This window comes from Pseudonaja textilis, chromosome 1 (genome assembly GCF_049901715.1).
Source record: "Pseudonaja textilis isolate UNSWEBS1 chromosome 1, rPseTex1.2, whole genome shotgun sequence".
Classification (NCBI taxonomy): domain Eukaryota; kingdom Metazoa; phylum Chordata; class Lepidosauria; order Squamata; family Elapidae; genus Pseudonaja; species Pseudonaja textilis.
In genome coordinates this window covers 171,338,726-171,356,030 of record NC_141990.1, presented here as the reverse complement: position 1 = coordinate 171,356,030, position 17,305 = coordinate 171,338,726, and the positions used below count along the sequence as shown (strand labels likewise).

The following is a 17,305-nucleotide window of genomic DNA, read 5'->3' as shown; positions in this document are numbered from 1 at the left end:
AATATTCAATATTTTAACAATAATTTATTCTGTATGCTCTATTTGTGCTATATATTAAAAAGATTTTTAGGTGACTGAAAATGGCCAATGACACAGATTGAAATAAGATTAATTAGTAGTCAAAATATTTTGTTCATTATTACTTCTGAGTTTGTCTCCACAGAACAATGCTAAAAAGTCACATGTTGCTTTCTTTCTAAGGATGGGGGGAATGCAAGCTGTTTCCTTAATGTGTTGTTATTCCTCCTTTGATCCTATAACTATGGAAAAAGAAAAGTTACTTCAAGACTTCCAAACAAGGAGAGCCAGACCTCATTTTATTATCATGTTCCTCTTGCATCTCATTGCATTTTTCTTCCATATCTTTCTCCATCTAGAAAAAAAGAAAAGATAATTACATTTAATAAGTACTTCCCTAATGGCTTTTTTTTTAGCAAACTGTATATATAGATAGCCAGGGCACTGTTTAAAGACACCAGGCTAGACTTCAGGAGACTGAATTCTAGTTCTGTTTTAGTCACAAAGCCAGCTGGTCAGTCTCTCTCAGCCTTGGAAGAAGGCAATAGCAAACCACTTTGCCAAAGAAACTGCAAGAACATGGCTGGAATCAAGATTGGAACCAAGACTAAATCAAAGGTACACAGCTCAACTGCGCATAGAAGTTTATCTACAACCAAGAGGCTAAATACATTCCTCTTCATCTCATCTCCATACTAATTCTTCCCATTAATATATTTGCTTTGAAATGTCTTTTAAATTCATTTCACCTAACTTGATAGTAATTGGTTTATAGGTCGAAATAATTTCCTCCAACCTGTGGTCTCTCTCTAAATATAGCAAATTCTCTGAAATATCTACAAGGAAGATTTTCTCCAAAACCAATATGATTCACCTGTTTATGTGTCACTTGATGATCTCGGCGCAATTGTTCTATAATAGCTGTCAGCTCAGAAATCTGTTCCACTAAATCAGCAACAACGTCTTCCCTACAAAATATAATGTACAAATTGTTCCAGAGAAATAATAATTATTACAGCGGTACAGTAGTTAGAGTGCAATACTGCAGGCTACTTCTGCTGACTGCCAGCTGACTGCAATTTGGCAGTTTAAATCTCACCAGGCTCAAGGTTGACTCTGCTTTCCATTCTTCCAAGGTCGTAAAATGAAGACCCAGGCTGTTGTGGTGACTGTTATGCTGACTCTGTAAACAGCTTAGAGAGAGCTGTAAAGCACTGTAAAGCAGTATATAAGTCTAAGTGCTACTGCTAAGTGCTATTGCTATTACTTTGGAATGTAAAATTGTTTGAATTTAATGGATATAACTGAATTATTGCAATGTGCTCTACTAGGGGCTGCTCTTGAAGACCAATCAGAATTTACAGCTGGTACAAAATGCAGAGGTGCAAAAGAGTAATGGGTGCCTTTGGGTATGTGCATATGTGACCACTGCTTGTGAGCTGTATTGATTGCTAGTTCAAGTGCAATTCAAGATGCTATTTATTAACTATAAAGTTCTTGGCATAGAGTCTGGATCCTCAGAGAGGACCTATCGCCAACTGATTCTGCCCTCCCTGTTCATTCTAGAAATGGGTACACTCCAAATCTCTTCTATTAAATCAATGATTCACTGATTCACTCATTCATTCATTCATTTAATTTGTATGGCCACTCATCTCAACCATGGGAGATGAAGATCTGTCAATTTCAAATGGCCACACTGCTTGGATATTACAACATAGGTTCTTCATTGCATATGAAATTAAAGAACTGTCAGCTGTGACTTCACATCGTTGTAAACAAGTAATAATTCATTAAATTTATATATTACCCAAGTCCCAGCATCTCTGGGGAGTTTACAGTCGTTAAAACATTTAAAAGCAAAGAATAATAGAAAAAAAATCCATATAGAAAAGCTACATATAGATGAAAACAGTACAAGACCAAAGAACAATGACAGCAAAGAAAATGAACCCAGAAGGGAACAAAAAAGGAGAAAGAGGCATCAGTCATGGGTGAAGAACCAGATCTTTAGGGCCCTTTGAAACACCAGCAAAGGGGAGCCATTAAAATTTTGGGCAATTTCTTTCAGAGGACGGGTGCCGTTACAGAGAAGGTGGGCCTCCAAACATAATCAATATTTTGGACACATTATACAAATGCAAATATTCTTGGAGAAGATTCTGCTGCTTGGAAAAATTAAAGTCAACTGAAAAAATAGGTTTACATAAGATAGACTAGCTAGATACTATCATTGATAACCCAAGCAGGAGTTTAAAAGAACCCAAATAGTTACTGACAATCCTGCCAAATGATACTATGAAAAATCAGAAGTCCTGTAACTGAACAGCAGAATAGGACAGAGAGGTGGTTCCTACATGTAAACATCATATTGGATTTTTCATCATTTCTCCCAGTGGGCTCATTAAAAAAAAAAAAAGTACTTGGGAGATTTGGAAATCCAGTTTGTGTCATTAAATCTGTAAAAATCTCTCCAGATTACACCATTGTCACATGAACGTATAACTCAACCTGGACTTATATTGGAAGCAAATGCAATGTACAACTTGGATTACTAAAATTATTGAATGAATAACAAATAACTCCTGAGAGGTAATAAATATAAGAAATAGTAGGAAATACCTCCCAATGGCAGTTTAGATAGATAAGTGTAGTAAGACATAGCTCTTCTGGCATTCTTATCTGAATTTATTAATAAGTAGTAATACATTCTATAGGAATAATTCTATCAATCTGATACAGTCAAAATGAAATGAAAATGGAAGTTTCCCATTTCAATATAAACTTTAAAAACAAAAACAAAGATCATAACAACAAACGCTCTGAGAATAGCTATATCCAGGTAGGCAATCTGATGTCCTCCCCAGGTTCCATAATACCTACTACTGGCCATTTCAGCAAGGTTGCTGTCCAAGCATCTGCAGAATATCAGATTGCCTATTAAAATGCCATGCTACATCTGAAACAAACAGAATCAAAGTGGCTAGCAGTCCAATTCAGACATTTTATGTTAATGTGGTTTCCTTTTAAAAACCTCTCTTCTGAGGTCAACAGCAATGCAATCTTGGTATCTGAAATGTTTTAATAATTGTTTTACAATTGTCTCTTCAGTTCAGGAGTCTCTTTTGAATACCCCTGAAAATGAGGCTTTCAAACATAAATGTTTGTAACTACAAAAGAATTTACTATAGGAAGAATTTCAACTAATTCAGCAGACTAGCCAGTTGATGTCCTCCAATTTATTTGGCCTAGGACTCATAAATCCTGTACCGGCTGGCCACATCTTAGGGAAAGAGTGCTGTAATATAATTTATATGGTCTTCCTTGCCTTTTTTTGTAAAAGGCAGCAGGCAGTGATAAAGCTAATTAAACTGTGCATCCTCACTCCAGAGCAGAGCAATACACACGAGAAAAGTCAAATAAGTGCACCAGTGCTTAACTCAGCAACACCCCAGATTCTTTTGCAGAACAAAAAATTGTTTTTTCCAGGGCAACAGATTTGGTACACTGTTCCACAAAACATGTTGTAAACTCAGATTAAAATAGACGATAAAGAAATGAGATTAACTCAGATTAACAAATATAGGATTACAGAGGAGCAAACAGAACAGAGGACACATTTAGGCCCTATTGATTGCAATCCAAGAAAACTATAAGAAGCAAAAGACTGTATCAGTACTTACGTTTCAAGCTTAGGTGGAGTGCTGCAAGGAATGACAAAGGGAAAGGGAGGGAGAGAGAGAAGCAGTATAAATCTACATTGCATTCTATTAAATACAGTCATTTTATAAAGTCATTGTATTCAAGATCTAATCTATAATCATATGTGTATATGGAAACTATGGGCTGAATTTTGTGGATTACAATATTTTGCAAATTCTGCAGCCTGCAGGCATAATGTAATTGCAGCAATTATATAAGCATCATGTCTTAATACAATGCAGGAATTTGGGGATGTTATTAGAGCTTTCAGATTGAGACTCATATCTGTAAAGGAGCATAAAACAAGCTGAATGTGATGATCAAATGATTGAGACAAAAAATTAAATGAATCCCATTATAGTGGAAAAGCATAACAGAAAACCATTCAGTTGAATCAAACATTGAATCAAAATATCATCTGTAAATATATTCAAGCTAATCTTTAGAGTCAAAAATGACAGGGGGAACTAATTAAAGGTTTGCACAAAGGTTTGCTTTCAGGAGCATACATTATCCCAACAATATGATGTAAGAAATATACCAAGCAGATGGAAAAACAGTTTAAGAGTTTTGTAAGCTAGGAAATGTTTGTTTCCTTTTTCTGGGGAGTTGGGGGTGGGGGGTGGAAAGGAAGAGAAAATTAACTGGTGTCTAGTCATATCCACAGCTAAATTCTAGATTTCTTCATAGAATTCTATAGACAGTTCTCACTTTTACTGTAGGACAGAAAAAAGCATTTATTTTGAACTTGATTCTTTTGTATTTATCTAAATAAGACCTAAGCTATAAACCACCATGATGCCAAAATGGTAAGACATTGACACTGATGGAGACATGCACATACTTTTATGACTCACTTCTACAAAGATCTCTGATGCAGATTTGTAAATTGCGAGATAATATACATCATCACGCACTTATTTTTTTCCCTTGTCCCTCTGCACATACCCTTGAACTTAAGATGTCCTTCTGCAGCCTAAAAGCTATTGCTTTCCAGATGTGCAAGTCTTCATGATGGTTCCCAGCCAATATGGTCTTTGGTTGTAGTATTTGGAGATTACAGAGGTGGTGAAATCTTAACACATAAGAAAGGCAGGCTGTGGATGGCAGCTGTATTTGACCCTTGCCCTCTTCATCCATTAAAATAGTTTTCTGGGAATGTTTGGATAGCGAAACCATCTGCAAAAAAACACCCCTGAATTCTCTCTCAAAATTTACTGGGAATCCATATAAAGATGTGGAAGCTTAACTGGTTGCATTGTTCCCACATACATGAAATAACAAAACATTGATAACATATCACATAGCAAGAAGTTAGGAATTATGCTATGCAAATACATCATCTGGCCACTATGTAATTTTACCCAAGCGCAGTAGTTTTGATGGGTTCTTCTGTAGGCTTTTGTTTTTCAAAGAATTCTTCCCCCAATGTGACATCAATATGTTCCTTACTGTGAGACAAGGTAAAACCAGGTGTGATCTCTTCTTCAAGCACTTTGGATATCTGGGATGAAAAAAGAAATAACTTTAGAAGAATAGTTTCAAAATCCAAATCAATTATACACTTCTTGAAATTGAATGTATTAAAGCATTTTGATCTGGCTCTTTAGTCTTAAGTGCTGTTTTATAAAAGAAGCCAGGATTATGTGCTTTTGGTTCTCCTTCCAAACTGGAAAGCTAAGGTGTGTAATCCTTTAGTTTTCTAATCTTAGGAAACTTCAGGCCAACTGATAAATATTTATTCCCGAATACTTAATACTTTGACTATCTCATTCAAACAATCTGAAGGAAAGAAGGTATAGAAAATAGATAAAAGTCTACATTTTCCAGAGAAATTTCATAGTCATACAAATATTTGCCGGGAGAGGATCATCCTGCCTGTTCAGACACAGAGCCATCCAATATGGAATCATTCAGAACATTATTGCAAGGTCCAAAAGAAAAACCAAAATTCCAAACTGCTCACATAACAAAATTTAAATATTAACAAATGAAAACATATGGTCACTTAGTTAAAAATTAGATAACAATGAAATTGTGATAAAATAGAAATGAAACCAATAGAATAGGATAGAATTGTGATTAGACATATGAGGAATTTGTCTCCGGTGTATAAATTCTCAGTGTACATACAGCAATAGCAATAGATAATTACCATAGTCATTGTAAAAATACATTCCTCATAAAACATTAGATACAACACTGTGATGGCATGTGATGGCCTCCTCCATCACCTCTGGAGCCACACTTCCACTTCCTGTTGGCTGTTCCTCCTCTTCCTCAGAGTCAGTCTCCACCAGAGGCATGATACTATCCCCCCCGCAGGGCCCCCTCCCCCGGGACCAGGCGGATGAGGACACTGAGGAAACCAAGCATGGAAGTTATGGACCAAATGAGGAGCATGAACATCAGTGGCATCGACCCAGGTGAAGTCCTCTCGTCCATAACCTTTCCATGCCACCAAATATTGAAATCGGCCCCGCAACTGGCATGAATCTCGGATGCTATCCACTTCGTACTCTGCCTCTCCCTGAGGGGCTACTGGGCCCGGTGGTAAGTGGAGCTGTGGAGCGGGCTATGTGGGCTGTCACCCGATACAGGGAGCAATGAAAAACAGGATGGATATGCATGGTCCATGGCAGGGAGAACCGAAAAACCACAGGATTGATCACCGCCTCGACCGGAAAAGGTTCCAGGTAATGGTGATTGAGCTTTTTTGATGGCCGCGTCGTCAGTAAGTATTGAATAGAGAGCCACACCCGATTGCCTACCGCTAAAGGCAGAATATCACGATGATGTCAGTCTGCAAAGTGTTTGTAGTCCTCCTTGGCTCTCTCTAGTTGATCTCGGACCATGTGGTGCATGGCTTTTAACTCTTGCAAGAACATATCTACTGCCGGAACTGGGGAGTCAGACAGGGCTAAAGGAAAAAGTCGTGGATGAAAACCATAGTTGGCAAAGAATGGGGACACATGGGTGGAGGCATATTGAGCATTGTTGTAAGCAAATTCTGCTACCAGCAGCACTTCCGCCCAATTGTCTTGTTAAGTATTGCTGAAACAGCAGAGGTACTGCTCCAAAATAGCATTCGTCTCTCTGTTCCCCCCATCAATTTCGGGGTGATGGGTGGATGACAGACATGTCTGAACCTGCAGTTTTGCGAGTAGGGTCTGCCAGAGCCGTGCCATAAATTATACCCCCTGATCTGATACTATTCGGTTTGGTAACCCATGCAACCGGAATACATGGGAGATAAACAACTGGGCCGTTATCTGGGCTATAGGAAGGCCAGCGCAGGGAATAAAGTGGGCCATTTTAGTCAACATATCCACCACCACCAAAATGGTTGTAGCATCCTTCAATGGTAGCAATTCAGTGATGAAGTCCAATGAAACTACCCCCAAGGTCTTTCTGGCATGGGTAATGGCTGCAAAAGACAAGGGGGTGCACCAGGAGCATACTTGGCTTGTCAACAGATCCCACAGGATGCCACATATCCCGACACATCATGCTTAAGTCTCGGCCACCAAAATGTCCTTGAGATGAGGTGCAGTGTTTTGAACACCCCAAAGTGTCCTGCTGCAGGACTATCATGACATTGACGTAAGATAAGGCCACGAAGAGGACCTCCAGGCACGTAAATGTGTTCACGGAACCTCAACAGGTCCCCAATATATGCCAAGGAATCTCTTGTCTCCCATTCTCATCCAATTCACAACGCCGAGCAGCCACAAATGGATCCTGTTGCTATGCCTCCTGAATCCTCACTCAAAGATCCCTCTGTGGCCACAAACTGCTACAAAGGAATCACTGCCTGGAGCAAGATTTTGTCCTCCCTTTGGGTATACTCAGGCTTCTGGGACAATGCATCACCATGTTGATTCCCCCCACTTGGAACATAGGTCACCAACTCTGCAGGTCGATCCAAGTCCATGGCCGTAATCATACCCCCTACATAGGAACGCAAGCAATGGTTGGCACACTTCCTATCAAGAAATTGCACAGTTCCAGATGACCAGACAATCTGTGGATCATGGGCCTGTAACCACTCCAAACCCAGCACCACCTGAAAATGAGGTATTGCGACAACATAGAACACGGCTTCCTCCACATGCTGCCCAATACACATGCGAAGGGGTTTGGTTGCAGCAACCACAGGTCCTGAACAAAGGGGCCGACCATCAGTCGTCTCCACCATTACTGGTGGGGACACCTGTTGCTGGGGAATGAACCACTGCTCGACAAAATGAGCACCCATTAAATTGGCTGTGGCCCCTGAGTCGACCAAGGCATGGATCTCCACCGTTCCATGACCAGGCGCAAACATACTTGCTGTCAGCACAAGATGCTTCACCAATGATGACTGGGGCAGAGATGTCGAAGATGGCAAAGATGGCAAGGATGGCAAGGAAGGTGAAGATGGTGGGCCTAGGGACTTTGAAACCCGATCTACAGACCCCTGTAGGCTGGGCAATACTTTCCTGCCACCACTGACGTCGCTGCTGTGAATGTCTTAACAGGATACTTGGCCGCAAAATGGCTTCGATTGCCACAACAGAGGCATAACCCATCACGACAATGCCTATCCTTTTCTACTTGGGTCAGGTGAAGGTGGGCAGCCCCCAACTGCATGGGCTCTTCCAAAGGCACTTCCACCAGAGGTGCTGTCTTACTGGGAACAGATGCAGTCTCCATCTGTCGTCACACCCATCGCTGCTGAAGCCTAGCATCAATATGAAGACACAGATGCATGAGCTCCTGAAGGGTGTGAGGGCATTCAGTGAGCACCAACTTGTCCAGGAGCTCCGATGACAAACCCTCCTGGAATTGGTCTAACAGTGCTGCCTCATTCCATTGTACATCCTGGGCGACCACCTGAAAGCTAGCAATATAATTCATGAGCGAGCCACGCCCCGGCTTCAACTCTCTCAAATGTCTGTTTGCTGGCCCCGAAGAGGGTCCTCAAACATGGCCTGGAACTGACAGCAAAACTCGGCATAATTGTCCAACACCTGGTTGGGCTGGGTCAACAGAGGCGTTGCCTAACGTGCTGCAGAGCCTGACAATAAACTAATCAAAACCCCCACCTTATCCCGGTCAGTGGAGAAGTCCTCTGGCTGAAGGCTCATATAAAGTTGGCACTGCCCAAAAAATGCTGGAAATTGGGCCAGTGATCCATCAAATTTATCTGGCACCGCTACCGGGCATTTACGGCGTGGCCAGACAGCTTGCATCTGCGCAACCTGTGCAGTCAAAAGAGCCACTTGCTGGCTTAACTGGATGATGTCTGCTCTGAGCTGATCCATGGTCACCCCACAAAAAGCAGAAACAAGTTGAAGGTGTGGCTGGAGACAAAATGTGATGACCCAGAGTATATCAGAAATATAACAAAACCCAAAACGTAACTAAAAGTCTTTTAATGCCTTCAACTTGGTTTCACTGTTTAATTGTTCACAGTGGAGGAGTAAACTATTTTCAAAATAACATTTCAAAAGAAAGAAACAGTTCAAATTCAAAGAGCTGATAACAAAGCAAAAACCAAAAACAAACCACACTGAATAAAGTTCCCCGACAGACCAGGATAGTTAATTGCCAACTTCAGGAAGATAACCAAGTACAGTCCGTTGGAAGAACGCCAACCAAGATAAACCTTCTTTAGGAATAAAACACGAAATTGTCTCCAGCATCTGTTAGCACACAGGTCCATATTCTTATGCAAATCTCACACCTGCAACCTATGAAGAGGATCATGGCCCTCTCCTCCTGAGGAGACCACATTTTACCCTAATCCTCTCCTCCTTGTGTGCCCTAGGATGGATAGGGGATGGGCCTGGGTCCTCTGACTGCCCAGCCGGCCTCTGCCCTTCCCCAGCCTTCTCCACAACCTCTAGAGCCACACTTCCACTCCCTGTTGGCTGTTTTTCCTCTTCCTTAGAGTCAGTCTCCAACAGGGGCATGACACAACACTTAGTGATAGTCATGAATACTAAATAAGCGATCAACATACTAGGATACTAATTGAACAATTTAAATTGTAAGATACAAGCAACAAGTTATACCGTAGTCATGCAGTAAGAAGATAAGGTGACAGGTAACTAATAACAACAACAACAATAATAATAACTTTATTATCATTGTACTTATATACACAGTATACATACTACAACAAAATTCACATAACACCCAGAGACCAGACCCAACATGCACACACACATGACAATCCCCAAACACACACCCACCTGCCAAAGTTCCCCACCCCCTAAAAACACACAAGCATCCATACAACTGTAGCACAAGTAATCAGGAACATGAGAATAAGGATGGTAATACTGCCTTTCTAGATAGTTAGACAGTGTTGTGGGAATTAGTTGTTTAGCAGAGTGATGGCATGGGAGAAATATCTATCTTGTGTCTAGTATGTTGGGAAAGTGAAGGAGGGGAAGACTGGAATGTTAATTTGGGAAATAAATATCTGCAGCAGGATTAGATAAGAATGGGAATAAGGATGAGAAATTAAGAAATAAAAGGGCATTATAATTATTAATAATTAATACCATCATTAGCCCATGCCACAAGATCTTAGGATCTGAGAACCAGACCAGAACATTATTGGATGAAAGACTTCATTCTGATTATCAAAGAAGGAGATTATCAAAGTCAGAAGCAAAGTAGATATCTGACCTTAATCGTTAAATTCTTATTCTGTGGGATAAGGAATTTTTCCCTTATGTTTCTACTTTACAAGGGTTTTACTTTTCAAGACAAGGATGTTACAAGGATGGAGGAAAGAGAGTGATTAAAATAGCCTTCCTTAACTTGGCAACCTACAGATATGTAAAAGTATGACTGCCATAATCACATTCTGACTGATCATTGTGAAATGTATAAACCCACACATCTAGAGGGCATTAGTTTGGAAAAAGCTGGGTTAAAGCATTCATATTCCAAGTACCATCATAATGCATACAAAAATAACAAGTAATATATTTTACTTACATCTTGAGGCTCTCTGCTTCTTAATGGTTGCACATAAGTTTTGGCGGAAAATTTCACTCTGGAAGGAAAAAATAGGATTATTTAGACTACCAAGGAGATAAAGGCATGTGTCAAAAATTTGACCTCAATTATACTTTGGTAAGCACTTTTTGTATCCTCTACAAATGCAAACTTGGTATGTAAACTTTAAAAGGACATACTATGAAAAATATATATTTTAGTGCTTCATTATTTTTCCTAATAAGATAAGAAATCTATTTTCTCTCATCCTACCATAAATGTGTCATTCTTGAATTGCAACATAATCCGTCAGAAAATTGCATAAGAATTTGCTTAACATTTTTGTTGAAGATGTTTTTTTTCTGATTTTAGAGTCCAATCATTATTAATGAATGCTTTCTTCAACATTGCAGGAAACTAATTTAATTTCACATTTTATAAGGAAAAGCAAGAGCATACGAAGGTTGCTGGAATGATTTGAGAGAGAGCTAGCAACTTGTTTAGAACATCCGTTCATCTTAAGCATTGTACAAAAGGCTTTAGCTAGTGGCCTTCTGAGGATTGTGAAGCTGAACTAATAGTTTTATTTTGATGTGAAAATCTCATTCTGGAAAGAAAATGTAAGGTTATTTAAAATACTATGGCAACAAAACTGTTTTGCTTAGGGACTCCTGTCAAAACCAGGACCTTCTGCATAAAAATAGAAAGAACATGTATTTCAGAAATTCATGAGAAAATGGTTACAAAGATTTCAGCATAGAAAAATCAAGGAATCATGGAAGCTTCCTTCAAAGAAATTAAAATAATTAAATACATAATAATTAAAGTGCAATCGGTACTACCTATAAAAGAGCTTGGTATTTTACCCTTTTCTCTTTAACAGACTGTTTTATGAAGAAAAGGAGAAAAGAATGAAATAGCATTTAAAAATATAGAAAGATTATGGTGTCCAGATCAGAGGTGGTATTCAGAGGTGGTGTTCTGACCAGTTCTAGAGAACCGGCAATGGAAGTTTTGAGTCGTCAGAGAACTGGCAAATACCACCTCTGACTGGCCCCGCCCTGATCTATTCTCTGCCTCCCGAGTCCCAGCTGATCGGCTGGGTCTTCTTTTGTTGCCCTGTACAGGAGAACGGAGCTGGAAAGCAGGTTAATGGGGTGAGTAGGGAATGGGGATTTTATAGTATCCTTCCCCTGCCATGCCCAACCAAGCCACACCCACCAAGCCACACCCAAAGAACCAATAGTAAAAAAATTTGAATCCCACCACTGGTCCAGATCCTTCCTAAAATTCCCAATGTGCCAGCAATAACACAAAAAGAAATTCTCATCCACAACCACTTCTGCAGAAACAATTAAGAACGTATTGAAGGACACTGTCATTATTTTGTTGCTTTTACAATTAAATTTGTTCCTCCAAGAAAAGACAAATTCCTTGTGTGTCTTATCACACTTGGCCAATAAAGAAATCATTCATTCATTCATTCAATTGGCCTCCAAGCTAGGACCAGCAAATTTAAAAATGGATCCTGAATAGGGGGATAAATTGGCCTGGCTTCAATTAATATAGTATCAGATCTGAGTAAAATGGGAAAGAACTCTGATAAAATATTAAGAGCAATAGTACCATCAGGATTTGTCAAAAATTAAAATATTCTGCACTACAATGCAGGATATGTACATATCATTGGGCTGACATAGTAAATGCAACATACTGGAACACGTTTGCAGTAGAGAGTAGATTACCCTGAATTTCTATACTGGAATCAGTGTTTGGAATGAGCAGCGTAATAGACAATTTTGTAAATGGTAATATATTTTTCAGCAACAGGTCATCTGCTCCCACGTGCATGCATCTTTTATATGTAATGGACTTCAGATTGATTGTGGCATCACATCCTTTCTGGACATACAGACTGACACAGATGTGTCAAGAATGGCAGAAAGAGTATCTTGTTTGAATATGTGCTCTGAAGAATACTGATGAAAAACAATTTAATATTCCCAGCATACAGATAAGGTTTTATATCTTGCACATTCCTTACTTTTGCATTTATCTCCAAGCACAAGAGACTTACCTAGAAGTGTTTGAAGGATTTAACTGGACTTTGGACTGGTCTTTAAGGATCCCTCCTGATGATGTTTTTCTAATGTGGAAAAAAACACTGTTTAGAAAAGTAATACTTTATTCAAATGTCAAGTCTAAAATGCAATTGGTTTTTAAATCTCACTAGTATTTCTGAGTGTTTTTGACTTGAATAGATAACATCTATTACTAAATTATAGATTTGTTCTCTCTAGCACACAGCAATATTACATTGTTCATTACAATTTTGCAAATCTTACGATAGTTCCCTACAGGGGCCTGGGAACATGTGACAGTAAGTGTAGTAATAGGTTGTGCATCTGACTGAGCATTTGAAGCTTTTCTTTAGATTAAATTGTAGTTGAAATGAGCAATATATGCAGAGCTACAGTGTGTGTAAGAGCTGGGGCATCAGGTAGAATGAAAACTTCAGCAAAACAGATTGGGGAAAAATTAGCTGTCATGAAGTGATACACAGCACAATATTATATATGCTGCTTTAGAGAGACACACAATGAAGTGGTACAGACTTGCTAGCATAAATAGTGATTTGTGATCCAAATTTGCACATCAGTGAAAGAGTCTATTCTCCTCACTTCTGTCTGCCCGACACATGCAAGGAAGGGCAAATAACAATACCGAAGGAGAAATAGTGAATTAACAAAGTAACATTCAGGTATGCCTGAAAGTGAACTATTGAATGAAGAGTCAACTACAGTTGAATCTTTAGTTCATCTTGCAAGCCATAGTAATTAATCTCATTCCACTAATGATTTTTATTTAATGTTTAGACATTAGGAAATAAAGCAGAATAACAAAACAGAATAACAGAATTGGAAGCGACCTTGGAGATCTCTAATCCAATTCCCTGCTCAAGCAGCACACCATACAGCAGGAGACCTTATACCATTTCAGACAAATGGCTTGTTCAAACTCTTCTTAAAAAGCCTCCAGCGATGGAGCACTGACAGGCAAGCTGTTCCACTGGTTTTAACAGTTCTAACTGTCAGGAAATTTCTCCTTAGTTCTAGGTTGGCTCTCTCCTTGATTAGTTTCCGTCCATTGTTTATTGTCTTACCTTCTGGTGCTTTGAAAATTAGGTTGAACACCTCTTCTTTGTGGTAGCCCCTCAAATACTGGAATACAGCTGTCACAAGACCTCTTGTCCGTCTTTTCTCTATACTAGATAAGCCCAATTCCTGCAACTCTTCTTCATATGTTTTAGCCTCCAGCCCCCTAATCATCTTTATTGCTCTTTTATGCACTCTTTCCAGAGTCTTTACATCTTTTTTTATAATATGGTTAAAACTGGATGCAGTATTCTAAGTGTGGTCTTACTAAGCTTTATAAAACAGTACTAAACTTCACATGAATGTGATTATATCCTTCTGTTAATGCAAGCTAGATTGCACTGACTTTTTTGGGCTGCTGCCACACACTGTTGGCTCATATTTAAGTGATTGTCCACTAGGACTCCAAAATCCCTCTACAGTTACTGCTATTGAGTCAGGTATCACCTAATCTGCACCTATTCATTTGGTTTTTCTTACCTAAGTAAGAAAACCTTACCTTTCTCTATACTCAAAATTCATTTTGTTAGATAGGATCCAGTTCAAGTCTGCCAGGGGGATTGACTATCCCTGCCAGTTTATTATCACCTACAAACTTGATGAGTTCCCCTTCTATTCCGCCCTCTAAATCATTTATAAAGATGTTGAAGATCATTGGGCTAAAACGGAACCTTGAATACCCTGCTGCTTACTTCCCTCCATGTTATGTAGTTCCATTAAGGACTATACCTTGAGTGCAGTTTGTCAGTCAGTTATAAATCCATCTGCTGGTGACAGCAATAGCAATAATACTTAGACTTATATACCATTTTACAGTGCTTTACAGCCCTAAGTGGTTTTACAGAGTCAACATATTGCCTCCAACAATTTGGGTCCTCATTTTACCCACTTCAGAAGGATGGAAGGCTGAGTCAACCTTGAGCCTGGTGAGAGTTTAACTGCCAAATTGCAGTCAGCCAGCAGTCAGCAGAAGTAGCCTGCAGTACTGCATTCTAACCACTGTGCTACCACAGCTGTCTGTCCCACTTTTTTTTTAGCTTACCGAGAAATAGGTTGTGGTCTACTTTGTCAAATGCCTTACTGAAATCCAATGTCCACTGCATTTCACTGGTCCATGAATTTAATCACTTTGTCAAAGATAACATTTGTTTGGCATGATCTGTTTTTGACAAAGCCATGTTGGGTTCTTTCTATAACTTTGCTTGCTTCTAGGTGTTCTGTTGCTTGATTATCTTCCAGGTGTTGCTGTCAGACTGATTGGTCTGTAGTTTCCTGGATTGTCCCCCCGCCCCCACTTTTTTTTAAAGATGGGAACCACATCAGTTGTTTTCCAGTCCTCTTGTATTTCCCCAGTACTTCAGGATTTATGAAAGACATAGTTCAATGGTTCCAAGATCACGTGTGCCAACTTCGGTCTCAAAAGCTTCAGTCTCAAAACATAAATGGAGGGACACTCCTTTTAAACTTTTTTTATATTTTAAAGTTATAATTACACAAAATAATTTATTTATTATTTATTAATATAATTTTATTAGATTTTATATGTAATCATTGTCACTTTTTGTAATCGACTTTGAATATTAGAATACATTCAGAATCACTTGGAATCAGAAGCATATAAACTTAATATATTATAGTTGTTCATACAGCCAATTAAATTTTTAAATGGGATTTGATATTTTTATCTACCCATCAAGTCTTTCCCAAGGACTTGGGATAGGCAAATATTGATGGTTGATGGTGTTAAAGCTATTGTCACAGGAAGTAAACTATTCCAAGTATAGATGCTTTTTGCAATTGACATGGTGATTTTGTGAATGTCAATGGTTTTTAAATAGTATTCCATAGGTTTTGAATAATATATCTGAATTCCAGAATTCAGAATTACAGAAACAATTAATTTGATAGTTACATACATTCTATAAACTTCTACAAAGTTTATATCAGGAATCAATAATTTTTCCAGGCTCCATGTGAATCAAAAGGAACTCAATGAAGTCCTTGCCATTTATCTTGCTTAAAATTTATCAGGGGACGGGGTTCCTTGATGTTCTTATGAATCATGAGGATAACAATGTATGTTTTATATGGCAATACTTTTTAACAGCTTTTTAGTGGTTCTGTTATGTGTGTATTTCTGTCAGGATCTTACGCAACAGTGTTGCTCTCAGCTTCCATAAGATCCAAATTTTCATATACTCTGTGGATGAAATGCTTCTTCCCTCTCACAAACTTTTCTATCAATTGTATATTATTTCTTCTCCCTCATAATCCAGTATTTAGTTACTCCTTAATGAATGTCTGGAGAGATGGCCTTGTGTCACTCTTAAACACATGGTGACTTTTCTGATTTGGAAGTTGGGTTGTTTTGGATTTCCCCAAACCAAAATATGGCATGGAGGCCCTCAAAACCCTCTCAGCCATTAACAAAAACACAAGAACACTATGGTTGTTCAAATGTTCATTGATAGTCCAGCAACTGAAAAATTATTGACCTTTACAAGTATACAACTCCAACCCTCTACTTTTACTTACTTGGACTTCTGATTCAGTGAGCCTGCTTTAGTTTTTACAAGTTTTTTACCCTTTCCTTTCCAAGGATCCCAACAAGGGCAGTATAACAAGGGAGTTTGGGACATAATCTTCTGATCTTGAAAGTTGTATGTCAAGAAACCTGCAAGATGGAAGACAAAATACATGTTCATAATTTGAAGACTTATCCTCTCAACATGTGCATCTAAGGATGACAATGTATTTCCCTGATTTTAGATGATTAGATAAATAAACAAATACTTAAAAGTAGTATTTTCTTTTTTCTTTCCCCCCACTAAATTTGAAGGTTGCACCAAATTCTAGCTCATTTTCCTTTAACGCACAGAGTGATTGAACTCTATGGGAATTGCATTTGGAAAGACATCATGAAAAGATTTTCGGCAGCAACTATTTTTTTAATGCTGAAATCAGAACCTTTTCTATTGGGACTTATGGATAGCGAATTAGAAAAAAAATGCTCTGAAAAGGTTGGTTTTGTATATGATTATTGCAGCAAGGTTATTATATGGACAAAGATAGAAAATACTGAACTATCATAATGGAGGAATGGACTATGAAGATGATGGAATTTTCAGAAATAGCAACTAACCTTTTTGATCAGGATAATACAAGTACTTTTATTAGAGACTGGAAACCTTTTATGGATATTTACTGAAAATGTAAAAAAATAATTTATGATTTTCTGATTAAAAACAGTTGAATATGGGAAAAAGGAAACATAATGTAATTTTAAGGAGGGAGGTGCGAGGATCTGCTTGCTTGTAACTTCAGTGAAGAAGCTTGGAAGTTGTTTTTTATATATCTTTTTCTCTCATACTTTTCTTACTTTTTCACTTCACTTTATTTTCTTTAATCTTTATATTATGTTAAGCTTTTATATA

At 38.5% G+C, this 17,305-nt stretch overlaps 1 protein-coding gene across 1 annotated transcript in view; it reads right to left on the bottom strand.

Moving 5' to 3' along the window:
- The window catches only part of FLACC1 (flagellum associated containing coiled-coil domains 1), a 35,229-nt gene extending 18,690 nt beyond the window's left edge, over positions 1–16,539 (bottom strand). Inside the window, exons 1-7 of the mRNA XM_087919726.1 lie at positions 16,407–16,539; positions 12,794–12,862; positions 10,717–10,774; positions 5,085–5,224; positions 3,702–3,722; positions 893–986; positions 312–373 (exon numbers count right to left, since the gene is read on the bottom strand). Of these exons, the coding sequence (XP_087775852.1) occupies positions 312–373; positions 893–986; positions 3,702–3,722; positions 5,085–5,224; positions 10,717–10,774; positions 12,794–12,862; positions 16,407–16,510 (548 nt within the window). The 5' untranslated portion in view covers positions 16,511–16,539. The remainder of the gene's footprint in view (positions 1–311; positions 374–892; positions 987–3,701; positions 3,723–5,084; positions 5,225–10,716; positions 10,775–12,793; positions 12,863–16,406) is intronic.
- Positions 16,540–17,305: the final 766 nt, after the last annotated feature.